The 27,297-nt window shown below is 38.7% G+C and overlaps 2 protein-coding genes across 3 annotated transcripts; both read right to left on the bottom strand.

Moving 5' to 3' along the window:
- Positions 1–102: 102 nt before the first annotated feature.
- Positions 103–14,416, bottom strand: mttp (microsomal triglyceride transfer protein). Its single transcript, XM_014989529.2, has 18 exons — positions 13,967–14,416; positions 12,666–12,856; positions 12,431–12,574; positions 9,777–9,884; positions 9,550–9,666; positions 9,318–9,457; positions 9,027–9,177; positions 7,489–7,646; positions 7,170–7,338; positions 6,376–6,483; positions 6,021–6,233; positions 5,722–5,933; positions 5,510–5,607; positions 4,613–4,734; positions 4,287–4,514; positions 2,932–3,056; positions 1,626–1,796; positions 103–1,514 (listed from the first exon to the last, which is right to left on the bottom strand). The coding sequence occupies exons 1-18, from the start codon at positions 14,025–14,027 to the stop codon at positions 1,367–1,369; spliced, it is 2,664 nt and encodes an 887-aa protein (XP_014845015.2). The 5' UTR covers positions 14,028–14,416; the 3' UTR covers positions 103–1,366.
- A 1,904-nt stretch (positions 14,417–16,320) lies between these two features.
- Positions 16,321–26,749, bottom strand: LOC106919290 (tetraspanin-5). 2 transcript variants are annotated; one of them, XM_014989530.2, is made up of 10 exons: positions 26,326–26,748; positions 23,573–23,623; positions 22,522–22,668; positions 22,259–22,429; positions 21,998–22,123; positions 20,417–20,464; positions 19,315–19,431; positions 19,156–19,217; positions 18,051–18,096; positions 16,321–17,942 (listed from the first exon to the last, which is right to left on the bottom strand). In XM_014989530.2, the coding sequence occupies exons 1-9, from the start codon at positions 26,407–26,409 to the stop codon at positions 18,084–18,086; spliced, it is 819 nt and encodes a 272-aa protein (XP_014845016.1). In that variant the 5' UTR covers positions 26,410–26,748; the 3' UTR covers positions 16,321–17,942; positions 18,051–18,083. The 2 variants fall into 2 exon arrangements, with proteins under 2 accessions (XP_014845016.1, XP_087860329.1); XM_088004203.1 differs by lacking the exons at positions 16,321–17,942; positions 18,051–18,096 and having other exon boundaries at positions 19,152–19,217; positions 26,326–26,749.
- Positions 26,750–27,297: the final 548 nt, after the last annotated feature.

Here is a 27,297-nt window from a genome sequence, read left to right on the forward strand (position 1 = left end):
TTAGATGGATGGATATTGGTTTTAAAGGTTTATGTCTAATATGTTTATTCTATCACATTAAAATTATACACAGTTTCAATCAATCTAGGACAGTGCAAAATGTTTCATGAGTACATTTTATTGCCAGCAAATGAATTTATTTGAATCTTAAATATGGAAACTAACAGCAATAGTCATATTTGAAACAATTTCAGGCATGGATATTTTAAAAATACACTCAATAGAAGTGTTGATGGAATCATATTTTAATATTCAACTTACATTACTACTAGAAAACAATGTTCTGATATTTATTTTGCTTGTCAGAGTCATAAACAACTAGATTATCACAAATGTAATTAAAAACAACATTACTCTGTTAATCGTTTCACATGTCCAGTCTCATTCAGCAAATTTATTTAAAAAATATAATATCATAGTCAGGAAAGAGTTTTCTGGTCTTGAAAGCTTTATGCACTTTTTCCAGCTTCATAAGTATTTACAACTTCTTCTTCTTCACTGAAGCGTCACAGTTTATTATATGTGCCCACCCATCATAAATATCATTTTTCGAAGAAATCCAAAAACACAAAATGTGAGAGCTCCCAATTTCTGACAAAAAAAACAACAACATTAAATTAAAATGATTTAAATACAAACGGGTCATTTTTGCCCTTCGCCAGTTCATGTCCTCTTTTTTTAAGCAACATTTTGACACCCTTCTTCTGTTTACCTGTAAAGAAATTATTTAGTACTAAATATACAGTAGTTATTTAGTACAGAATAATTTCATGTCAGTTTATCATTCTAGTTCAGCATTTATGGAGATAAATTATGCTAAAAATGCTCCAATCTCATGTTTTATTGATTTGTATATTATTTTACAACTTCTTCCATTTATTGTAGTTCTGATCTCAGAGATTCTACTGCTAGGAACCAAACCAAATAACCACATTCGACCAACCACATTTCTAAATAAAAGACAATGAGTATATTATATAAAGTTAACTTTAAATTCTCAAAATGTGAACGTAGGCGTTAAACATCCCCAGAGCGATTTGAGGTACAGTCAGAACACAAATATTCTGTGGCAAGACGACTATTTACATATTCAAATAAGAAAGATAGACAGAATATGGCCAAAAATGTAAGAGCATGAAATGATGAAGCAGCAAAATGACCAGCACCCCCTTAAATACTCACAGGAATGTAAACGTTACTAAAAACATTCACCATTTCTTTTTGTTTTGTTTTTTGTTTTTTTTTTCCACCCTTGATGATCTTTCAATGCCTGAGAAATCAAGACCTGCTTTTTCAGTGTAAGCATGTGGCAACTGCCTGTGAATCCAGTAAATCCTTTGGTAGTCGACACATCCGGATGTCTTCTCTACCAGCTGGACTCAAAAACCCTTTTGCACATGTTGGAGTTCTCCTGATGGAGAGGGAACTCCGAGCCGGGCACAAGCTGCTTTTTAGCCTTTCGTGACATAATGCTCTTCCCTGATGACAGGCTCTCATACCTGGAAAAGTATTCACTAAAATAAACAAACAAAAAAAAAACACACACACAAATAAAAAGTTAAAGCTTGCATTCGCTAAAAGGAAAGTCAGACTATTTTGGGGTAGAGTTTTCAGCTGATCGCTACCTGACAGGGAAGGTAGCCTTGTCCATCTGCATGCACACCAGGAAGGGATATTCAGAGAACTGGACTGTGGTGATGAAGTCCAGAGAGGCTTCTGTGTCAAAGCTGACCTCCACACCAGCCCTCAGAAAGTCCATGTCCACCGTTACGTTGCCGGTGACCACTAAGGCACCTCTGGAGAGACAGACAGAGAGAGAGAGCCAAACAAAAGCACGGTCAACGAGATCAAGAAAAGTGACAGAGTTCAGCTCAGATCATCAGTTTGTTAAAATCAGGGTCGCATGTTGGAGTTACACCAAAGAAAGGTTTTAATTGAACAGCTGTAAATATTTTTTTAATCATAGAGTTGTTGAAAACAGTATTAACCGTTACCTGGTCCGGATATTTTATTTACCTTGAGTTTCAAAACAAAAAAGGAAAAAACAAAACTTCTCTAACTTTGCCCGGGTAGACCAGCCAAGGCAAAGATGCTAGTGTGGTTTGGTGTTGCCCTATACATAGCCATCCAGTCTATTATCAGCAGTGGAGAGGTGCAGCTATGCTTGTCCGTTCACCTGCCTGTACACAACTAATCCTGTAGACATTTACAAGTCCAGCTGTAAAGAATAGGTGAGATTTATGGGGGGGGAGGGGGAGGACAATAACATCCAGTCTAAGTGAAGTTCTTCCAAGTTGTACTCATTGTAATCATCATCAAGATCATTTAAAACATTCACTGTTAAAGTGACACGGCAGCATGAGTTAGCTCAGCAGCCATAAAACCGCATTTCAAGGTTTAAATTCTCTTGCGTTCCTCTTGAGCCCCGTTTCATCACCTGATGCCACGAGCCATCTGACTCAGAAGCGATGACGTGCTCCACTTTCAGCAGCTACTGGTGTGTGTTGACTGTAATGCTTTTAAAATAGAGACTCAGACACAACCCGACTTCGCCGGCACACGACAAAGGATCCGGGCGTGAAAGCGCAATCCTGGAGCATGCCCAGAGAGCCGGTGGAACGGATGAATCAGACGGCACTTATAGACCTGCTAAAGTTCAGATCAACCCAGCGTCAACAGAAATCCTGTCGCAACTGAGTGACACGGCAGGAACCTCTAAAATTATCTTCCTTTCAAGGCACCGAGATTGTTTTCTAAGAATTGTGTAAATGTCAACAAGGCCTTTGACCTGCGTGTGCATTACATCGTACGGCGCATATAGCGCTTCTTTGCCTTGGCGAGTTAATCCATAAATTTACGTGACCGAACTTTGAGCAGCACCCAGACGCGGAGAGCATGTCCTCTGATGATGCAAGGCGTTTTGACCGGTACCTGTTATTGACGCTGGTTTTTGACTCTCTGTACCACAGGCTTATCTCCATCCCTCCGGAAATGTCGATGGCTAAGCCTCCTTGAAACTCTGCATTCGCCTTCAGACCCGACTGAAGCTGGACGACCTGAAGGAAGACAAGTCAAAACAAAATACGCAAGAGGGAAGTTTTGAGATTAGGGCTCTCTGAGTAAGGAAGAAAGTTTCAGTGCTAAATTTGTGCATTTTTATTATTTCCATAATAAAATTCTACGAAGACAAAATTCACAGCAAACATTGCAATATTTCTCTGCTGAATTTAAGTTACACATATTATATTAGTCATATATTTGGTGATAAACGACTTAGAATGACAATGTTGTATTGCCGAAACTATAGAGTCAAATTCAAAAAAGAAATCAAACTTTAAATTTGAGGACAATTATTCAGTGACGGGGGATGTTATGTTAAGAAATTACAGGTTTTTTTACTGTTTATAGCATCCCAAATAGTTTTGTTTTGTTTTTTTTTAAATGAAGTCAAAATATTTGCATAAAAAAATTAATAAAATGATATGACAGGTTGATGAAGTTATTATTGTCCTATTTTTGAAAAGTAAAAAAATGAATAAAATAAAAAATTATAGTCCTTTTTACAATATATGACATCTGCATCAATTTATTTGTTGAAGTGAGATTTAAAACACTAAAAATACCAAATTAAAGAATTTTTTTTTCTCTTGTGAAACTGTTAATATAGCTGATCTTATTTTAAGCCTTTTTCCACAATTTAATTAGCAGCGTCAGTGAATCTGGTGAGAATCAAATCAGCAGTATTTAACTGAGTGACTGGCATTTCCTTAGATAGCGTTTTATTTATTGTAACAAATGTGCACGTAGATCGACTGACCTCTAACTTTTCTCTCACTTTCCAGGTCAAACAGACTGGGCACAGAAGTCAAAATGCACAGCTCCCTTTTCAAAGATAGGACAATTATGGCTTCATCAACCTGTTAAAGTGATGGCATCCAGCCCTTCTGACACTCTTCTCTTTAAGGCTAAAGCTGTTGGGGGCTTGACACAGACATACCAAAGCTCTGGTGAGAGAAGCTTGATATATATGCACCATATCTGTAAATTAATAGACACCATATGGCACACATGTTAAACATGGTTTACGAGCGCCTTTTCTGCCAGGCTTCCGCTAACGTGCTTATTAAGTTGAGTTTTGCTCCATTGTGGTTGGAGCTATTAACAAAAAAAAAAAGGAAATTAAAAAAGCTGGACCTCTACACAGGATATTGTTCTGTTTTCCATGAGAGCTTTAAATAGGATTCCACTTTAAAAAACGCGAAAGCTCTCCGTGTTAAGCCGCGTACCTCGGAGTGATCCGTGAGCAGGATGAGTCCTTTCACCACGTTCATTGGCTCCCCGGTCATGGAGAACATTTTGGACATGAGGTCACTGTAACCCTTGAAGAACGTGACGGGTCGCAGCTGAACATCGAACAGCAGAGCTGACATGCCAGCAAACGATTCCAGGTCTTCCTCCCCTTCATCGGGAGTGGCGGCGATTAGAGACTCTAAACCCTGAGCCTCAATCGCCACCTGAAAGACAACAAGAAATAACAGATTAGCATAAGACAGATTTTTTTCGACAAAGTAATAATGATAAAAAAATAAATAAAAAAAACTTGTGTGTGCACCTGCAGCCCATGTAGCATTGAACCTTGACTGGCACCATAAATATTCATGTTGCTTCTTCTGAGGATACCAGAGCCTGAGTACAGGATGTCCAAACTGTACGTCGAGGTCACATCAGGAGATTCTGTGGGAATAGCAGGTTGTTTTTATTGGTTTTTTTTAGTCTTTTTGTTATGTATTCAAGATCAACATAAAATGCTTCTATAAAATGTTTTAATTTAATTATCATTTTAACAGCTTTGATTTTCTATGTCCATTTTCACCAAGTTCTGTAGAAATAACATCACAACTAATTGAAGGCCTGACAAACTTTTGAACTTTTTTCACATCTTCCCACAGTAAATTCAAAACTCTCTTTGTATTTAATCGGGAATTTATATGACACATTAACCCAAAGCCACAGTTCATTAAAAGTAGTACGAAAAAGTAGTGATCAAAGTTAAAATGTTTCGACAGGTAAAAATCAGAAATTGTAGCATTTTAATCAACCTTCAATCCGATACTCAAAAAATAAAGTCCAGCTTCACCATCCAGGAGGAGAATGTCAGAACTACAATGGAATGGTGTATAATACAAGTGAAAATATTACATCTAGGCATAAGTTAATTGAAAAGCTGTTGAAATATGTGAAAACTGACATCTGCTGACGCTTTCCATCAAATCTGACTGGGCTTGAGCTATTTTGCAGAGAGGAACAAGCAGAAGGTTCTGTTCCTACATACTCAAGGCTGGTAGAGGTGATCCAAAGTTGCAGCTGTTATGTGTAACTTTGTGTTTGTCTGTCACATAAAATTCCTGGTAAGTTTGACTAAAACTGAAAGACGTTCAAGTATTATGAAACCTTTAGCAATACAAAACATTTTCAGGATAGGAAAAAAAAATATCTTCCCGTTACTTACGGGCCATGAATCCTGAGAATGCAGACGATGACCCAACTTTAGCAAAGCGATCATAGTTATGGGAAATCATGTCCTCCAAAGCTCGTCGTATAACTTTGCTGCAGAAATGCAAGTAATAACTTCATGTTACCTTATTATGTTCTACGTACGAGTCTGTGTTTACGTTTGTTGGACTGGCTGCTCTGTCAGTCTGAGCTTCCTGTATAACAAACCTGGCTGGCATTTGAAAGCGAAGGATGTCCTGGATCTTCGACAGCATGTACTTGTTCATCTCATGCGGCAGGTTTCCGATGGACAGAAGCAGATTTTTCACCTCGATGTACGAAGGGTTGCTACTGAGGATGACGTCAGCGGCAGCAGCTCTCACGTTCTTCTCATAGATTCGCCTGTTCTGGTGGTAAATCCTGTTCACGGTCTGTTTGACCTGGAAAGTGAGAGAAATGTTTGAGGTCAGTCGGTCTACATGGGAGTAAAACCCACTGAACGAGCTGTAATGTCTGCTGTGGTTCACCTCTGGGGTGATGAGGCTGACGTCGTATCTCTCCAGGGCTGTGAGGGCAATGGTGCTGTAAGATCCCACCTCCGACTCCGCAAACTTTGTGAGGATGGGAATGGCCTCGGGGAGCAGAGAGTTCTTCAGTGCCAGAAGGTACATCTGGACCTCGGACTCAACCTGCGTGCTTTCAGGACCTTCTAAAATCATCTTTTTCACCTGCACCACTGTCTGAAAGGGAAAAATATTCAATCTCAAAACTAATTCTCAGGAGAACTACACAAATGCTGGTACCATACAGAAGAGTACATCAAGGTATGAAAATCTGGTAGCTTTAGCTTTTTTTTTCTAAAAGAGTTTCCTGGAAGCTCACCGGTATATCACAGCTTCCTTTCAGACACAGCTTGTGGACCAGAGCTCCCATGATGATCACCACAGATTCTTTGATCTCCGTGCTGCTGATCTTTCCCTTAGCAATGTTCTGCGAAGATAGAATTGTTACGGTTCATTGAAAAGTAACGCTCTTACATTGCTGTAGAAATCTTGTCATTCCCCTTCCACTTTTTCACATTTTGTCAACCAGAAAATTCAATGAATTTTGTTGGGAAATAGTGTTAGAAATTATAAATAAGCTTTTATTTGTAACGTGGAAGAAACAGGACGCGCGATTTCCACTTTGTTTGCTAGTAAAAGTCTGAAAAATGTGAGATGCATTTCTATTCAGAAGTTTAAAGAACAGTGTCCCAAACTACGAACATCACATCCGGTGGCGTTAAAATAATCATCCAAAAATGTAGTATCACAGCAAACCTACTAACACGTTGTTTTATCACATTTGTTTTGTTTTTTAAATAAATGATTTTTAAAATCATGTAAACTTTTCCATTTTGCTTTAGAGCATAAACAAAATGAAAATAAATAAAACTGCATTTTATTTGCGTGTGTTTGTAACAAAAAAAAATGGAGGAAATTTTAACATCTGTGAACATTTTTGGAAAAGCACCGTTCGTACTCGTACATGTTATATGTGTACCATTTTCATAAGCCACGTTCAGTTAAAGGACCTGCCAAGTGGTTACAGTTTGAGGTTTTTCCTTACATTACTACAATGTGTAAAACTAAACAAAATCCTCTTTGTCACATGTCAAAGCTGCGCACTACACCTACCAGCAGAGCCTGGAGCATTCTCTCGTTGGGATGGGAGGCGAAGCCACATGCGTAGAGAAAACGCTCCTGCAGAACCGAACCCTTTGCGTCGGTGAAATTAAGAAACTCAAGCATGGCATCCAGAGATGCAGGGGTTTGAGAAGAAGTCACCGCGTCTACCACCTGAGGTCTGACAGAAGCAGAAAGTAATTAAAGCAACAAATGTTAACACTTTGGTAGGATAGTTGCATTAGCAGATTCTTAGAATGCAACATTTTCAGGCTAAGTGAGAAGCAGAGTCTATATATATATATATATAAAAAGGTAGGATCTGGTTTACAGGGTTGTCTTGCTGGCACTTTTCAGAACTTTGAGAATCTCGTCCTTGGACGCCTTCCTAATGCTCTGGATGAAGCCCAGGAAGCTGCGAGGAGCCGTGGCTTTGGACAGGCTCGCTGGCTCCAGCTGCTTTTGCACCGCCTGCCAATGTTCGAAGAGCTAAGCGTGGGGAACACAGGGGGCAGAAAAGGATTAGAGGACATATCATCTTCAGTCAGTGTTTCAAGTACGAAAATACACTGCGTCCGATTAGTAACGGTGTGTTATAAAAATTCATTTTGTCATAAACACTTGTCCAACTTGTCAGAGAATGTGTAAAAAGACAAGAATAACTGTGGGTGAATTATAATCCTGTGCTGTTGTTTTTTTATAATCAGTGAATTAAAAGAAATTTGATGTTTAGCTGCTGTTATTAGGAGTACCTTGGAGATACAAAAAGCCATTTGAGAAGCTACTTAAAGTAGACACATGTATCAGTTGCAAAACTAACCATGTTGAATAGCGCTCCGCTTTGTTTCAGTTCTGGAAGTTAATAAATGTGTGAGATAAAAAAAAAACATGATAGGAACATATGGAAGTCAATGTACATTACAAAGTAGTGATAGCAAAGTCTGCAGATCGAGTACGAGTTCAAAGACAAAGTCAATAGAAATGTTGTCCAAGAGCAGTAAGGAGACACAACAGACTGGCACCCTACACAGAGATTTAAAAGCACTGTCTCATGACTACAACCTGTAAGTAACATGGGTGTTTAAACTGACCGTTTTCCAACCAGCTGTCATCGTAATACGTTAACCTAGCCAAACATGCGGCCATGTTATAAAGTAAAAGCAGTGAATGAAAGCACATATAATCAGTTCATGTTTTAATCATTAGGATTTAAAAGCACTGCGGGAATCTTGTTGTGAAAATCTCACTCTGTGGGTTGGAGAGGAAGTCAAAATACAATCTGTGTTTCAATTGGCTTGGAGTCTAAGAAAAAAAATAGTTGCTGTTAAAGAGACTAGTTTTGGTGGGTTAGGAAAAGTCCACTGGCTTCACTTTCTTAAATATCACCCAACTTCTCTTTTCCTACCTAGCAAGATTCTCCAAGTAGGAATGTGTTGCCAGTAAACACATTCATGATTACATGACATGATTTTGTTAAAATGAATAGTCATCCTCTTTGCAGCTTCAAATGGCACGCTACCTTATCTGGGAGTACCTTTCAATTTAAGGGACGTGTCAAAAACCTGAATTTTTAAAATGCTTGCCTGCTTCAAGAAATCACTGCAAAGGTCAATTGCGATTTATTTTTACTTTCAACACTTTCATGTCTTTTAGGAGGTTTTTCTGGCTCTAAAGTGTGATATTTGCTCATTTGAAAATCTCAGTTCAGTCCATTTACTATTTATCATATTTACCCTTTCAGGAAATTTTGAAGTTTTCTTATGTGGATGAAACAAATCTCTACCACCTTACAGTAATTTCAAAGCCAAACCATGCTTGTGTACGAGTACAGAGTGAAGATATAGTGTGTGAAGAATAATTTGTACTTACTGAAGGACAGCCTTTGCATTGGGTTTTTAGCTTCTCGGGAACAACACCAACAGCTGCCAGTTTTCCATCTACTGACTTGACGACTCCAGCAACGTCTTTTCCAGCCACCTCAAGTGGTCCGGCCTCTTTACCCAGCAGCACCAGGGATTGTCTGGGAAACAACAATGTTCACATTTAGAGTTTCCAGTTGCAGAGCTAGTTATAACACACCGAAATATTTTTCTATGGGTAAAAAAAAATTTATAAAATTACATTCAACTTTTTGTAGATAACCTTATATTACACAATTACCTGGATAGGATTTTAGCAGCAGTGGATCGGTGAGCGTTAACACCCAGAAAGTGAGTTTCTTCAGCCTCTGCTGACCGGATGAAACCATCTTCAAGTTTAAACACTGTAACAGAACTGGACTTCCTATTTACACCCAATACCTGGATGGGAGAAGACATTAAATGACATTTTAGAACTTTACAACTGATCGCTCCTCTTATAAGACGACGAGTTGTTCTGTACGCTGACTAACCGTACTATGTGTGGTAAATCCGGTCTCTGACGTCTTACACGTCTCCAAGATTTTGGTTCTTGTAACTTGACCTTGTGTTGCTTGATACTGAACTGTGCACCTCCCGGAAACGTCATTCTGTTGTACGACATGGTTTGAGTTTGTTTACCAATTTTGAAGTATTTAAAAAAATAAAAATAAAAATTACACAATCACTTCCGGTGAGTACATATTGCAATGCTCTTTACCTCAACAACTTTCCCAGTATGGATCTGAAACTGCAATAAGCTGCTGATGCCTCTTTTTAAATTCTTGATGGTTGCAGGTTCTGACCAGTAGGAATAGAATGCTTTTATCTGCATGGGGTGTGTAAAAAAGAAAGCAACACGTCAAAAGAGAAAAACATGCTTTGAAATGACATGCAGCAAAACTTTGACCTGTAGATAAATTAGCTACTGAGCAAAGCAGCCTTCACAAAGGCATCCAGGGTGTCAGTTTCCTATGGTACATTTGTGTTCACAGACATATGTGCATAGTTATGACATCAGACACTATTTACATTATGTGTTGCTCTCTGGAGTCCAGATCAAAACCACACTGAGACTATTACAGCATTAGCACCTGTAATTACTGAATGAGTCTTTAATAGCTACTTAGTTAGGAGTAAATTGCTGATCTTCTGATGCCCCCAACAATAATATTTAAGGATTGTTTATGGAAATTATTAGTGTGATACTTTATTATTGAACCTCTAATGGTAACAAGATATGTAGCTCGATAATGCTAAAGAGCCAGAATGGAAGTACGCCAGATATTTCTCTAGCATGTGGAGTAAAGTAGTTTTGTGCGAGCTTTGCAACTTTTAGCTGAAATTGTGCTGACAGTCAAATTTGCAAACATAGACCTGACTGCCAACTTTTCATAGTCAACTATCGACACTGCGACAGAGGCTAATGATGATTTAGTCATTTAAATGTGATTTAGACAATGTAACTGCTGTGCTGAATAAATTAAATTAGGAATAGTCATGCGGTATAAAAAAAATCACAGCAGTAGTTTTTTTCAGCACAGCAGTAAAAACTGCTGTGCTGAAAAGCAGTTTTTACTGCTGAAAAAACATGCTCACATAGTTCACATGCTAAAACTTCACATGTGAACTTCAACTGCAGTTCACATGTTGAAGTTCACATGCTAAAAGTTAGACAAGTGGAATTACACTTTTTCTATAGATTAGATCATCAAGGACTGGAATAAGTTGATGATCAGTCAGAGGAGAGACATTTTGGTAGAGTGCATACATAAAACTTTTGTCCGTTGCTGGTCTTTGTCCATAAGTGGATCCATCTGGATCTAATTTCTACCATTTTCTCTCATATGTGTATAGTCATGACATCAGACATGTGCATGTTACCATTTAAAAACTAGCTTGCACCAAGAGTAGATTTTCCATGTGTGGCATTTTACCATTCAATTTTTTTTTATCTAAAAACAAACAATGAGAATGAGTACCTTAAGTATTGCATGTATACTTGCAATACTTGCTGAATTTAAATAGCTAAATATTTGCTGCATTTTTTTTTGCCAGTTAGAAATTGGCAAAAAATATAGACATTGAATAACTTCTAAGTAAAGCCTTTCTTTAAGACTAATGCTTTCATGTAAGAAAAGAGAAAACCCAACCATTTAGTGACAAGATAAAACAAGTTTCATTTTACAAGTTTCTAAGAAAATGAAAGATTTAACTAGAATTAAACATTTTTGAAAATCAAAATGGCTGCACAAATCTCTTTAGAGATTGTACAGCCCACCAAAACGTTACCTGCCAAACTTCTCCAAACAGGTTCAGTTTAGCTCAGTGACACACAGTTTCCAGGTCATGAATGTAGAAAGGAGCCAATTACATCATCCTACAATGTTTCCTTTACAGTATGATATTTATTTGTGGTACTCAGCCACAATATCAAATAGGGCTTCCATAAATAGACTGTCTGCTGCTACTGTGTGTTATTCCTCCCCCTTTCTGACTGGTGTAAATAATCCGACAACACCAGTGGAGACTCGTCTGTCCCGTTTGACTGGCAAACAAAAATGTTTCTTCTTTAGTGGAAACCTTAAAACCAACCTATTCTGTTTGCACTGTAGAAAAGACAGGAATAAAATCTCTTAGAAACATTCCAGAGTAGAGAGGATGAACTATTATTATTGAATACTCAGGAAAGAAAGTCTAAAATAAAATATTGTGAATGTTTTTTTTAATGAATCATTTTATAGTTTTAAATATAGTTTATTCAAGACTCAAAAAAATCCTCAAACCTTTTCAGCACTACTAAACACCTGGAATGGTGTAGCATTGTCTTTTTTGTTTTGTTGTTTTAACTACTAAATCTACTACTAACACCACTGAGAGCTCAATCTTATTTGAGGTCCCCTTTATATCTGGACTCAACAGGTTATCAAAGACACTGACATCATTCACATTAATAGTTTACCTCAGCAAGATGTTCTTCCATCAACCTAAACCATTTCTTTTACTCTGACTCATTCATAAATTTAGACATTGACCTTCTGAATCAGCTGACCTTTGATAAACGCAAACACATTTCTGGCATTTCCCATGCCAGCATCATCACTGTAACACTATCCAAATAGAAAAAAACAACAACTTTATAATGCTCTGAAGACATCTGCCTGGCTTTCCTCCACTCCTGCACATGCCTGCATATCAGTACTTGTGTACTACAGATAACTTTTCCTAGGATTGCTCTCTGGCTGTAGTAAAAGGTGTGTTATATCTGGGGTCAAAAGCTATTCTGGGCACTCCGCTTATTATCGTTGCAGGACACTGTAGACACTGCAGCTACAGATGTTAAAAAATGAGTGGTAGTAGTGTTGAAGTCCTCACCTTCCCGTTTTTCAGATGCACCAGGAAAGGTTTTGTTAGAGCTGCTAGTTTGGTTTTCCCCAAGATGCTTTCGGTCGTGGCTCCATGAAGGATGTTGTTCTTCTCTGACCTCTCAGTCACGGGCTCAATCCTCACATTTGAGATCTGTTGAAGAGAGTGACCTCTTAAGTACTTTTATTCTAAAGGAGAACTTTATTTAGAGAACTGTGACAGTCATTTTTTGGGGCCCACATACAGACAGCTGAATCAGCTGGTCGTCCTTGTTGCTCGGATCTCTCCAAACGAGGTTAATGTTCACGTCGCTTGAGATTCTGTAGCCGGCGCTGCCCTCCTTTGACCCCCAAGCCTTGTCCAGCAGGAGCTCAGTGGTGTAGCTGAATTTGTACAGCTGGTTGTTGTTCAGCCGGGGTCCAGCAGCAGCAGCACCTGGAAAAACAGGAAATGCAGCTTGAAGCAAAGTCAAAATGAGAAGGCACTACAATGAAACGCTCATCTAACTTATCATTGTCAATGTAAAATTACCATAGAGTGTAAGTAACTGAAAGCAGTTTAGTCATTTATTAAAGATGTTTTGTAATAAGAATTGTTTTAAAATATTTTTCATAGCATATCCAGCTGAAACAGTTTTGCTTATTAGTGTAAAATAGTGCAAAAAAAAAAAATTTAAAGTAAAACTAAGAATCGTTTTCAATAGATTTTTTTTTCTTAACAGCAAAAAAATAACTTTAAGCAGCTATGAAAAGACATCAATGGACTTTCCCCATCATATTTCAATCCCTGCAGTCAAATGAATTTAATTCAATTCAATGGATTTATAGAGAGGCAATTCACAACAAATATCATCTGAACAGCATATATAGTTTTTCTGGCTCTATCAGATATAAACTTTTGGATTTATTGAAAAAAAATGATCCATTTTATCCACCCATCCAAACTTAGTAAAATAATGTTGGGTGTAACTGTAATTCAGACACCTTGTTCTAGGACTCACTCCTTGTATCGTCTCATTTCTTCTTCTTCTTCTCAGTGGGTAGTGGACATGGTGTTGAGCTGATTCAATCATTGAACTGGGTGTGTTCCAGGTGAGAGGAGATAGATGTGTCATTCAGCCATGAGGGAATACACACTGACGTGTCACTTTTTGATTTCATCACCGGTTGCCTGCGTTAAACTTCCACCAAATGAAATTCAGGGTCAATTTGTTGCATCAAACTGCCTTAAATATTTCAGGGACTTCAAAAGTAAAGTGTCAGTGAGGTTATCATCTGACATTTTTTCTGACTATCAGTGTGATGGGGATCCTCAGCCTGCATCGATTCATTCATTCACTGCTTTCCACAAATCCAGACTGAAAATCTTAAAGCTGCTTAGAAAATGTCCAACAACAGCTTCCAAGTTCTGAGCAAAGTGTCCAAGTTTTAAGATTACAAGTACAAACCAGTGGTTTTGCAGGCTCAAGGTGAACCAGCTGTCTTCAGTCAGCTGTCATCTAAAGGACTGCTGGCATCTAAGCATCTCAAGAACCGATTCACTCACCTTGGGTAGAAGCTGTGGCAGAAGTGGCTGCGCAAAGCAACAAAACAGCCAGAACCAACATTGTGCGTCCTCCTCTCCCTGCAGCCAGGTGATCCAAGCCCAAAAAGCCGCTGAAGTGGCACCAATGAAAAGGCCAAAAAGAAAACGCACAGCGAGCCCGAGCCTCTTGTGTCCTGCTTTATCTGAGGGGAGGGCAGACTCCAAACTCCACGCTCAAGTACTAAGTACGAGATAACCCGGAAATCATTAACCAGGGCAGCACAGATTTGACAGGAACTGCTGCTGTCTATAGATGCGCATGCAGCCAGGTGGGTCATTTTTTGAAAAAATACACCGAGGCCGCGTGATCGATTAATTTAGTCCAATCACGTAGCTTAATCGGATTGATACTCTTCGTCATAAGAGTGAGATCACAAATCATATTTTTTTTCTTGTGGCTTTAAAGCACAGAACACATTTTCGAAAGCTGAACTAAGATTGCGTAGAGTTATCAAAATCTAATTTATGATGGTTGTAGTTACCAGGAGCTGATATGCAAAAGTCTTCATGCCAGACACCTTTCACCTAATTTCCCCCCCGGAGATGAACAGTCGGCACTTTGTCATGTTACGTTTGCAGGAAGTGGGAAGTCCTGCCAGAGAAACCAGCTCGAATTACCAGCTTTCCCACTATAGAGGTGTCAAGTCTTTAGGTTGACCCGTTTTTGCCTTCTGCAATATTTGCGTAGAGTCTCAAACACTTTGAGTCACACGTTTAAATTATGTGTTGATCTGCATTTTTGTTTATTTTTGAGATGCCGTGCAGTCGAAGGCGTAATTCGAAATATGTAAATTGTTTATTAGATGTGTTTTGTTATTTATATTTTATATACAGATTATATTTGACTGCATCACTATTTTAGTTTTTATGGCAGGAATTACACTGGTCAGCCAGCAGATGTCAGTGTTTGCCTGTTGTTCTGTTATCTTTCCCTGCCATGAGTTTACAGTTCCTCTAACTCCAGGCCTGGTGGCCGGTTGTCCTGCAAGTTTTAACGTGAGTGAAATACTCAGCTCTGGAGAGCCTGAAGAGCTCTGAGGCGTTCCTTTCATACCTCTGTAGCTCTGGTTAATCTGATGAATGACTGTGTGTACAGCTATTACTAAGAGCGAATGTCAGTGCCAGTGAAAAGTATTATTACATCAGTTTGATTAAGCGTGCTATTATTCAGTTTAAAGGTAAGAAAAGAAGAAGAGATTACAAGAGCGTCAGGCCAAAGGCCAAAGCTTACGTTTCAATCAATTCCCTGATAGCACAACAAAGCAGATAAGCTTTATTTACATTATCTCAACTGAAGACTGTCTGTGAGTTCATGTAAAAAAAAAAAAAAAAATTAAAAATCAGTGCAGTTACATTTTCTAAACAGGTTAAATAAAAATAGCGTCCTTGTGGTTTTCCACCTCAGACCAGCCTTCAACCACTTCCTCTCTGTCACATAAATGGCTGCAGATCAGAGAAACAGAAAAACAGAGGGAGCATGCAGTGCTCTCTCTTCTGAGCCATATTTTTTCAAAAATCCTTAAAAGTAACAGTTTTTTATATTTAATCTTTCCCCTGCAATGTTCATATTTTATAATTAATTTTCTTATACCAAACAGATATGGTATCATTTTAATTTGAGGATCCAGCTTTGCTTAACTCCCATAAGACCAATATGTCATTTGTTGTTAGAAGAGAAGGATAACAATACTGAAAGTGGCAGAAATACTCGTTTCAAACACTAGGTGGGAGGAGAGAGTAATGCTTCACACTCATTAACAGAATAAGAAAAACAGCTCATTTTTAAACATACCAAGAAAATGCAAGTCATCCTGTTTGTTACTATTTTTGTTTCTAGAAATGACTATAAAAGGGTTGAAATCACAACATAGTCATGTATTAAAATGGCTGAAATCCGTATTAAAATGGCTGAAATCCAGGCAATACAGCCTGTTGTGAAACTCTGGCAAAACCTGAAAGTTTATGTCCATATATTCTCTCCATCTAAGGTGATGGAGAAGATCTGGAGCAACTTCCAAAAAAAAATAAATAAATAAATGTATACAAAAATATCAGTAATTGTAAAGCTAGAAAAAATGATGTATCCTTTTCTTCCACTGTACTACTTTATATCGCTGTGTGCAATCCAAATAATTTATCCCAGTTGGCTTGGCCTCATCTCATCTCATGCCATGTTTTGGTTTGGTTTTTAGGTATCCTGTTTTGCTCTTGGTATTGTTTTGGTCAAAAGGATTTAAAAGCTGTTCTTTTCCAGCTTCCTGTCTGCATCCCAGTCCCCCTCACCAACACAAAATCTCAACAAAACTAAACCCAGAAAACGTACAAGGTGACATTTATTCAGATATTTGCACATTTACATATTTTACAATGTAAAGTCACTGGAAATAGAAAATGCACCATCTTTCAAATGACATTAATGAAAGGAACTGTCCAACCCTTAAAGGGTAATAACTGTTATGATAGTGAGAAACATACATCAGAAATTGTATTTTTGTATTCAAGTCAACACACAGAATTTTACAGCCAAAATTAAGAATCTTAGCAGTTTTATTTCCGTCAACATCTTAGAGTTGAATGAGGAAGAATTTATTTGTTTTCCGAGAAGACGTTTGATATTTACAAGAACAAACAGGAAACAAGAAAAAAAAAACAGATTCTAAGCAGGGATCACAAATATGGCACTAAATGGTGAGAAACGATGTGATTAGCAAACACAGACAATCAGAAGCTTTTACTGAAAAAAAAAAAATCAATATTTTTAAAAACCATTTCTGGTTTATTAAAGTATCTACATGAAATCCAGTGAACCGAATAAACAAATGTTTAGAAATGACAGTCATTTCAAAGCAGAGGGAAGATTTCCAATAAACCTGCTCCTGGAGCCTGAAAGGACTTTTTTTTTTTTACATGCAAACACAGAAACAACTGTATCCCAGCTCAGTCTGATTTCAATACTCTCCTCAACCAAAACTGCTGGTGGAAAAGCTGGAGAGTTTTATGAGCCGGCCGTAAATCGCATCTGCATGCTGTTAAAGGGGGAAAAGGGAATCAGCATGCAGTTAATTATGGCACTTGAGAAATTACTTTAAAAACATCCGGCTGAAGTAGGCGATGTCAAAGGAGCGGTAATAAGCCAACATCTCTATCACAATTAGTTTGATTTCATCAGTGGAAATGCGTAATTCGTATTAATAAGTGAAAGAAAATAAAACTCACAAACACGATGTGCGAACACCTCCGGTCGTTCTTTCCCCAATTAAGAAAAGACGAACGAAACCAAAACGCTGAAATTAACTTCCATCACTGTTTCATGATGATTAAAGTGCTTCGAGCTGAATTTGGATTGCACACTGCATCCATGCATTTGGGACCTTTTCTGTCACTGATGAGCTTTTTAAACTTTACACAGCCTCCCATAATCGGCGACGTGAAGCTGTAAAATCCCGCAGAGAAAACTCTTCACTAAAGTTACAGTAGTTTAGAGCAGAGTCCGTTAAACGCTGGGCAAAGTGCCGGCCAGCCGGGTCAAGTGTGATGATTCAATAAACACCGTGAAATACTAAATCAAATACATTTTGGGGAGCCAGTGATCCATCAGAAGGCAAACGGCATGCGGTGCGTTTCCGGAACTTCTTTCGTCTTTGCGCGCAATCCTCCCAATGCAGCAGCTGCAAGCTGCAGCTGTAAAAACTCATTTTCAATCTCACTTTAGTTCCTGTGTGCACAAATCATCTCCCTCCTCAGCTCCTCCATGCAATCCTTTCACTTTTAGAGCTACTTGTACGGGGATGAATTAGACTGTTTTTGTGACGCTCTGCATCAGAGCTCTGAACAGATTTCGGAAAGAGCATTTCATCTAAAACGACTCGTATCAGTTGTAATGAACTATTTACATGAGACTGGTGGAATCTTGGCTGATGGTGTCCAAACTTCAGTCCTGCAGAGGAAAGACAAAACAAAACTGTCAGTCCAAACACGCAGGGCGGAAAGGGAAAAATCTAGAGAATACAATGCAAGGAGAGAGATTTAATCTCTCAGTGCTTACCTGATGCATCCCTCCTGCCGCTGTGTGTAGGTCTTAGGTGAACAGACTGCACACAAACAGAAGCCAGAGTTAAAAGAACAATGCCTCCCTAGGTTTGCAAATAACAGAACAGCACAAAGCAATACACAATTACAAAGCTTAGGTAAAACCCTTCCTGATTTTTTCTTCTTTAAAAAAGAAAAGTCTAAAAAACAAAACAAAAAAAAAGTTACATATAGACCTTATTTAATGCAGCGAAAATGTTTGATTTTATTCATGCAAACGTACGAATTTAAATGGTAAATGGACTGAACTTATATAGCGTTTTATCTGATAATTTTTTTGACCACTCAAAGCGCTTTACACTAGAGTCACATTCACCCATTTGCACTCACAAACTTATACACCGATACACAGTGTATAAATGTGTAGGCAATTTAGGGTTAAGTGCCTTGCCCAGGGGCACATTGACATGTGGCAGGAGGAATCAAACCTACAACCTTCCGATCGCAAGACGACTACTCTATCCATAGAGCCACAGTCGCTGTTTGGGGACAAACTCCTTCCAAGTGTACCTTACTGATCCTCTTTCTTCCTGGCATTTGCAGTTTTGTCAACACAAAGTAATTCAAGAACTGGTGAAAATCTGGTCCTGTTTAAGACTGGCTGAGGTCTATAATTAAGAGGATTATTTTTTATGACTTTTTGAGACCTCACAGAAACCCAGTAAGTATGTTTGGTGTGAAACAGCTGGCCCGTTCTCTCACCCCACTCTTCAAAATCGCGACGGGAAAGCCAAGAGGACGTGCCAATAAAGTGCAGGCGCATTCGAGACGTTTGCTCTGCGTGAATGAGAAGCATATGATGTACATGCCATGATCTGTGCCTAAATGAGTTAAAAACAGCTGGAACCGTGACCTGCAAAGCTGGATGGGAAACAATGTTTATCTCGTCACCAAGAACAATGAGAAGGATGATAATAGCACCAAAGTTGAGGTTAATTTTAAGGCTTATTTTCTCCAAGGGTGCCAATATTTAAGGAGCGCTATGGAACAATTTGGCAGCTCAGAGTCCTGTGGCTGAAACTCACGTCCCACGTTTTTTGTAACAAACTATTGTCACTTACCAGCTTTCTCTCACAGCTTCAATGTCGCTCACAAGATTCTGTGCCAAACAGATCCCAAATATCTAAGAACAGACACAAACAGACCAGATTAGAATGATATTAGACACAGGAACACATCAGATGTAAGATGGGGGTTTTTTCCCCCACACACTTCCCCACCTGCAGTAATGCGATTCCGATGAAGATGCCCGCCACCACGGTCAGGTTGTCTTGAAGCCACCTCTCAAACTGTGGGACGCAGCCTTTGATGTAAATGAAGTTTCTCTGCTCTGAGTCCTAAAAAAAAAAAAAACAGACACATTCATGAGTTAAACCATGAATTATTCTGATTCTTATTCCTTGCAGAAACTCTGCAAGGAATAAGAATCTCTGGGAAACTCTGGGTCTGCATGTTCTTTTGTAATCCTTAACGGCACGGTTACCTTTGACGGGAGCACATGTGCTGTATTTTGATCTCTTGTTCTCCCTTCTGAGTGAAATCCCTCTAATATTCCTCACTTGTGAACAATAACTCAGCTCACCGTTTTCCTGTTCTGAGTCTTGCTAAAACTGCCCAACTGCAGCTCAAATGCAAGGCCAGGAAAACAAACAGAGCCTTCCCCTTACAATTTGCTGCTGTGGAGAATAGCCAAAGCTAATGACGTGGGGGGAGGGCGGCGGGCGGCTCAATTTGCATTGCATCGCATTGCTGCCGTGTGAGTAATACCACACGCCGCCCTGAGTACTGATGGAGAGCCAGCTGCTTCGTTCTGAAGACGGAGGAGTTTGGAAGCGAAATGAAAGAGGATTATTGTGACCAGGGTGGAGCTGCCGATGAGCTCACGCAGCTTTGGGCCAAAGAACCGAGAGCCGTTCACACTCTGCCCTTTACGCTCTCACTGCCACAATAGCTTTCTGGATGAAGATCTCACTGTAGTTTCTACAGTTAAGAATTATAAGCTTGGAGGATTTAGATTTAAAATACATTTTCATTTGAATCAACAAGGTCTGCTAGGGAATGAGAGAGAGGCGGTCCCCAAAGAGAATGAAACCAGTAAAAAGCGTTTAAAAAAGTAATTACCTTTTTTTATTTTTAGACTTTTATACTCTTTCAAATAATCCGTGAAAAACAACACAGCGAACCGTGCTTCCACCTGATGGATGATGAGCTTTAGCTCCCTCCGCCTTTTGTTTTGACCAGATTCACTCCCAAACTGTAATATTACAGCCTCAGACAATTTGGACTCGCCTATATAGTTCAGAGTTTGTGTTTACAACTCACCGACTTTGCACGGATGTCATATCCACACTGCGTGTTAATGACGTCCTCCTGTGAAAAAAGGAAATGGCTTACAGCTTAATTTAATTAATCATACTGCTGCAATTTGAATGGAAATAGAGAAAACACATTGATTTGGGGAAAATGTATCTGTTTAATTGATTATGCTTATGAAAATTGGATTTATTATTATATAAAAAAGTGAGTAAATTCAGGTAGGTGAAAAAAACACAAAAAACAAGAAGTGTAAAAATCCATTTTAATGCTTGTAGGCATCCTTTTTTATATCAGTTGTCATTAAGATGTCCAGCACTTATTTAGGCTCTTGTTAAAAGGATATTGTTTGTGCTCCAATTTAAAGCTTTGACTATTAAAAAACATAGAGAAACTTTAAAATGTTAAATTTACTTGCATATTTCTCTCTTTACAGCTGATATGGATAAAAACTATTTCAGTTTTTCTGATGTTTCTAACAGTTTCAAGCCAGTAAAATCCAAGCTTTTAAACTCTAAAAACTATATATGACACAAACTACAGGTTATTCACAAAAAAAAAAAAAAAAAAAAGCCATGACTTGGCCATAGGCATGTAACTTCAAATAGTTCATGGTATTAAAATGTCAATTTGAGACTATCCACTTAGAGGTAAAGAGCAATAACAATTAGAACATGACTTATTAAATCAGACTTTAACATCTCAACTCAAGTGTTGAATCGTGTTTAGAATTATGTTTTTATTGGAAAAGAAAGAAAGAAAATATTTTGGTTTATATTTTACAGGACTGTAACTTAAAGGTGTGTTTTTTGGGTCCAATACAGTTGTCACCACAGTAAGCGTTATTCGGTGATCTGCAATTTTCCACATTGCTGCTAGATGTCACTGCATCCTTCAATCTCAATTTCTGAATGATTTAACAACTTTTTTTTTTCCCAGTGGAGCTAAAACATGATCCGTAGTAGCCCTTTTCTTACCATCACAGTTTTATCAAAACCATTAGAACAAGCAAAGCTCATTTTAGGACAATGTGACAGAAATATTAATCAAGACACGTTTCAAATATATAAATCATATCACTAAAAATGACCGAGTCTAGCCGTCAGTCTGAGTATCACTCCAGGAAACTTAATGCTGAATATATCCATGATGCTTTTCTAAAGCACCGCCTTGCCGGGACAGCAGGTCCTGCGGCCACTTTCATTAAAAAGAGTGCTTTGCTGCAATATTTTGCTGTCAAGGCTGTGCTTACTGAGCAACTGTAGGAGAGTTTTTCTGTCCAAATGAAAACAAACTATAAAGAAAAAAAAATCCTTGGAAAAGGTCTCCTCCCTTCTTCTCTCAGACTTTCCTGTATGCTGAGTCTGAGGGAAATAAACATTGACGCTTTAACTTCCTTTTGGAAGATCGCCATCACAGCTGACACCGTCAGGCAGCTTTCTGTCATCTGGAAAACTTTTACAACATGGTCTCCACTACTGACTACGTTTCCTACTTCATCTGAACTCTTAAGAGAAGAATCAACATACTGTGCTCATTGCTATGTGTTACTAACGAGACTAAGGAATGCTTATAAAAAAAAATACATACAGCTGGATCTTTGGTGCAACAGGAAAAGGGCACTCCACATTTCTCACGACTCGGGTTGGAATCAGTGCAGTTGAAGTAGATGTTCAAATTCCAGTCATCGGCTCCAAAAGCTCCACAGCACTCCCACTGCAAGGTCAGAGAGACGTAAACAAAGCTTGATGTGAATGTCAAAAAGTCCCACATCACTGATCAACACAGGGTCAAGTAGTATCCGGGAGAAATCAGAGAAGGGATTTGAAAAAAAAAAAAGCTAGCGCTCACATATTCCTGTGTGAAGTCAATCAGGTTTTGAAGATCAATGTCATCCCTGTAAGCTCGAATGTTGTTGTTAATGAAAAAGTTGAGCTGATTCTTTATCCAGTCCTTGAAAACGAAGGCCAAAACTCCTGCGGTCAGCTCCAGAAAGAAGATGATGCCCAGGAACACTGAGAACTAAAATGCAAAAACAGTCACCGTTTCAAGATCCAGATAAGCGGAAAGTAAAAGTGGAACGAAATCTCCGAACAAGCCCGGAGGCAACATACAAACTTGAGAAGAAAGGAGTTCTCCCGGAGCGCTCCGATGCAGCCAGCGAAACCGAGGATGAACATCACTCCCCCGACCACGAGAAAGAGCCACACCGGGTCGAAACCCCCCAGGTCAGTGATGGATGAGATGTTGGAGAGAACACCCTGGGGAGGAAGCACAACTTCATAAGCATCAGTGATTCACTTTTAGCTGTAATTTTAGTCTGTTTGAAGGCAACCCTTTCTCTCAAACTTGTAGCATGTAACTTCCACTGAATCAGAGGGTCATGATCCTGAAAGAGGAGATTATAGTAACAATATATTTAAGGTTATGTCAAACAGTTTCACTAACAAAAATGAAAAAAAAAAAATCAATTAGGCTAATATAATTGCAAACTTACTGTCAGATAAATGATCTACTTAGAGATAAACAACATTAAATGTCTTTAACAAACAGGAAACAAGCCCAGCAAAGACGGGTTTGTCGTCCTTCTGTTAACGAAGGTTTTAGCTGACTACTCCAAAGGAATCAAGTTTTTTTGGATTTAAAATACAATTCGTGTTTGTCAGCATACGATACTTCTGGTGTTTTTCATAGATCCAGACAAGAAGGCAGAATTGTCACAGCCTGTAAGAAACAAAGTACCCACTGATCCAGCCCAACATCGGGTTTTTGCTAACGTAAAGTGGCAAACTCCTTCACATGACAACAATGCGTTCTTTATGGACAAGTATTAACGGTACATTCATAAATGTTCTTCGCATAAAGTGTGGAAACGGCTGAGCTGAGCGCTCAGAGTCCCACTGTAACATTAGTACAGAGCAATGAATCAGTCTGTGAAATGAATCAGATCAGATCCTCTCATTGTTCTTCAGGATGTCTCGCAGGAAAACAACGACATTCCTTCCTCATTCAGTAAGGCCACTTTCACATTCCACCCAGACATTCGGATACAAGTGAGAAATTAAAGAAAAACAATCTGCTGATTATTTGCAGATGTTGCCGGGTGTGAAGACTTGTATGATTAGCTGCTGCCACTTCTGCCTCCTAAATATGTAACACACCCACCTTTTCGCTCCAAGCCCACAAGCCGATGCCAAGGAAGGCTATTCCTAGGAACTGAAAGAGAGGGGAGACCGGAGAACGGAGGGGTTACTTAGTGTTGACTACAACATGTAGACATCACACAGGAGCACACGGAAAGGGAACACACACAAACTTTTTCTGGCTCTGGTCCACAGCTAAATATTTCCCGATCCCAGTCTGCAGAATCAGCAGGAAGCTCCCACATCAGGAAGCACCTAAACAGCTTTATGACGTGTTGATGTAGGAAAACTTCCTGCCTAAGGTGCAGAAATTCAAGGATTTGAAAGCTGGGATCAGATAATTTTTAACATGATTTGGTGTATTAAGATGTATCTCATGGTAATGCCATGCAATTAAGCATATTATCACATTCATGGCATTAAATTTTAACACTTAATGGCAATTATAGTCTACTAAAATACCGGTGGTCTCCCTCACGGACCTGTTGCCCTTTCTACCTGATTTCTGTCAAGGGGAAGAATGGACGGGTGGATTATTTTGAATAACTTCAAGACGTATTTATTGTTGAGGGCGATGGCGACTGCCTGCTGATGGTCGTTTCTGTCAGTCTGCCGAAGGGAAACTGTGGCTATAATGCAGCTGTTGCCACCATTTGTGTGTGAATGTGTGTGTGTGAATGGGTTAATTGTCTGAAAGTGCTTTGGAGTCCTCTGACTTTACAAAGTGCTGTAGAAATGCAGGCCATTTACCATATGTGGAGTTAATCACTGACAAGCTCCTTTGTTTACACTTTGTCTGGTTTTATGTTATCCAAGAGAGCCTAAATATACAATCCCAGACGTTGTTATCAACATATCAAGCCAACATTAATTATCGAGGTTTTATGGGTTTTTATAGGCCTGAACATGATTTTTGTCCAGGCTCAAGAACATGGATGCTGATAATAATTGTGTGCCATCTTGGCCAGGTCTCCTCAAAAAAGGGATGCTAGTCGGAAGTGACTCATTGTTTAAACTACGTTTAAATTTTCTACCTAAACTACACTGTCCCAGGGCTTTTGTCCAGCTGCTATTTATCTTGTTTTCTGAACATAAAGTTCTCCATATAGCAGGTCAAGCATATTTTTACAAGACTGTGTTTAAAAAAATTGCAGCACTGTCCAATGTTGTACCTGAAATGAAGGTGGACCAATCAAAAGGCTGATACAGACTTTCAATTTTCTTTTAGGTCTGACCTGGCTACTGATTTCTTCAGATAGCAATTTATTATTGCATCAATTAAGCATTTTTGAATCTGATTGAAAAAATACTACAAGATATAAAAGAGCAAAACCAAGGAGGAATACCCAGATGGTGAAGCATTATAAAATTAGCAGCAGATTCCCAGATCATCACTTTAATGAAGAGTTTACTCAAGATTCATAAATCCACCTCAAAATAATGTAATTAGAAACAGTTTTTTCTATTTTTTTTCTAACAGTTAGAAAAAAAAACTCTTTATACTTCAAAGTGAATAATTTTAGTGGATTTATTTCTCTTGGAGTGGGATTTGTGATAACATGTAAAGTCTGCTGGACACTTTTTGATCAATGTGTGAATTTAGGTCAACAAACGCTCTGGAAAAAGAAACAGGTCACATCTGCCTTAACTCAGGGTTAAAATAGGTCAAACCGTAAAAACATAGATATGATTTGCATTAAGCTGCATTTTCTTGACTTATTTCTATCACTAAAAAATGTCATCACTGTTCTCTGTGAGCTTTGGTATCTCAGCCACTAAAACTAAAAATCAGGTTCCAGACCTGATCACCTGGTGCATGACACATAAAATATGGCTATTGCAATATTGCACAGGCAGATATTGCAACGCCTACTGTGAATTGTTGTAGTGACTACGCCCCTTAGCATACAGCCAAAATCTCAATGCAAATATTTACGTCTAAGCACACATAGTACGTTAGAATGGCCTACTCAAAGTCCAGACCTTAATTCAGTTGAGAATCTGTGGTTTATAAAACCTGTGAAACTGTTCACAGAGATTTCATCCTCTCTGACTGAGCTTAAGCTGTTTTGCAAAGAAGATTGGTAAAAAAATAAATATAATCAGCAGATGTGCATAGCTGGTAGAGATATCCCTCACAGATCTGCAGTTGCAACAGCTGCAATAGGTAATCTCTTAGGCAAAAGACAAATGCAGGCCATATTTTTTTATCTTTAAGACAGCACACACTCAACAAATTCATATTTATGAAATAATTAGAAACAATAAATACATCTGGAAAACTGTCTTAAATTTTTAGGTACGCTTTGTACATAGACACTCGTTTGATAGAACCAACTGTTTCATCTAAAGGGGAAATATTGTCATGTTGAACCCAGTTCTTATCTATCTTGTCAGTAAATGCCCTTTCTGATCAACACATCTCAATAAAGCCAGTATTATTTCAAACATAACACCACTAAGTAAGGTGATGTTTGACCCGGGAGGCCCACGGCGAAGTGTTGCATGATGTGTTTGTTTTCCTTCGTGAGAGCTCCACGCTGCTGCACAGCACGACCAGAGACGTTGACAGGTCTGAGCGCACTTTTCCCTGCACAAACATTATCGTTGCGGCCGCAATCAAACAAAAGTGAAGGCGTGCTGATGGGTGACAAAGGGAGCAAGTGCGCGAGAACAAAACCTGTTCTGTCCAACAGCTCGTCAACACAACGCCGAGAGCCGCGAGAGAGACAGTGCATTTAGAGAGAAGGTCTGGGAAGCAAACACGGGACTCACCCAGAATATGATGTTGAATCCGAAAATGAAATACTTGATGCAGCAGCTCACTTCCTGAGCTTTGAAATGCTTCCCTGACATCATCTGGACGGCTTCGGTTTCAGAGTCTCGTCCGCAACGCTGGAAGGATTCGCATCGACGCTTCTCTGATGTTTGACAACAACCTGGCGGCTTGGGTGGAAACACCCTTTAATGATTTTAATGGCTCCAAATTTCAGCGGCTCATTGGAAGCATCATTCTGCGTCTCCGCGGAGAAAAGGCGCAGATGGAGCTGCGGAGGGCGGTCGGTCAGTCTGTCGAGGGTCCAAACATACCCACTCAGGACACACAAAGAGGACAGCTTGAGTGAGTCCTCTGTGAGAGCCTGGTTAGAGATGGTGGTCCCCCAGCTGACCCGTAGTTCAGACCAAAGACATAGCGGTTGTCATCTGAGGGGCATTTCTGGGAGCCAATCAGATTGTGCTGGTGCTTGAGAGGGCGGGACTTCCTCTTGGGCCCACGGTCTAATGTGGGATATCACAAATACGTATTCATATCTATGAATATTGTTCCCAAATGTCTTATTTTTGTTACATTTTTGTTAATTTACTTGAACTACATAATAATAATAATAATAATTATAATAATAATAATAAATCATAATCATCATCATCATATAGCTATCTTTTTGTCACACTGAAATGTTTCAAATTATCAAACCATAATTGTATAATAGTAATAATTGTAGTAGTAATAACATTATTATTATTATTATTATTATTATTACTACAACAACTAATAATGACTATTATTATTATTACAGATATGTTCTGCATCACCAGTAATTATATTAATATACATAATTGTATTGTTATTAATAATTTAATAATTATTAGTAATAATAATTATAATTATTGATAGTGACTATTATTATCATTAGTAGTAGTAGTAGTATTGTTGTTAATAAAAATATAACTTGGGCTATTACTTCA

This window comes from Poecilia mexicana, unplaced genomic scaffold (assembly GCF_051168715.1).
Source record: "Poecilia mexicana isolate PSO_F unplaced genomic scaffold, ASM5116871v1 scaffold_1, whole genome shotgun sequence".
NCBI classification, from domain to species: domain Eukaryota; kingdom Metazoa; phylum Chordata; class Actinopteri; order Cyprinodontiformes; family Poeciliidae; genus Poecilia; species Poecilia mexicana.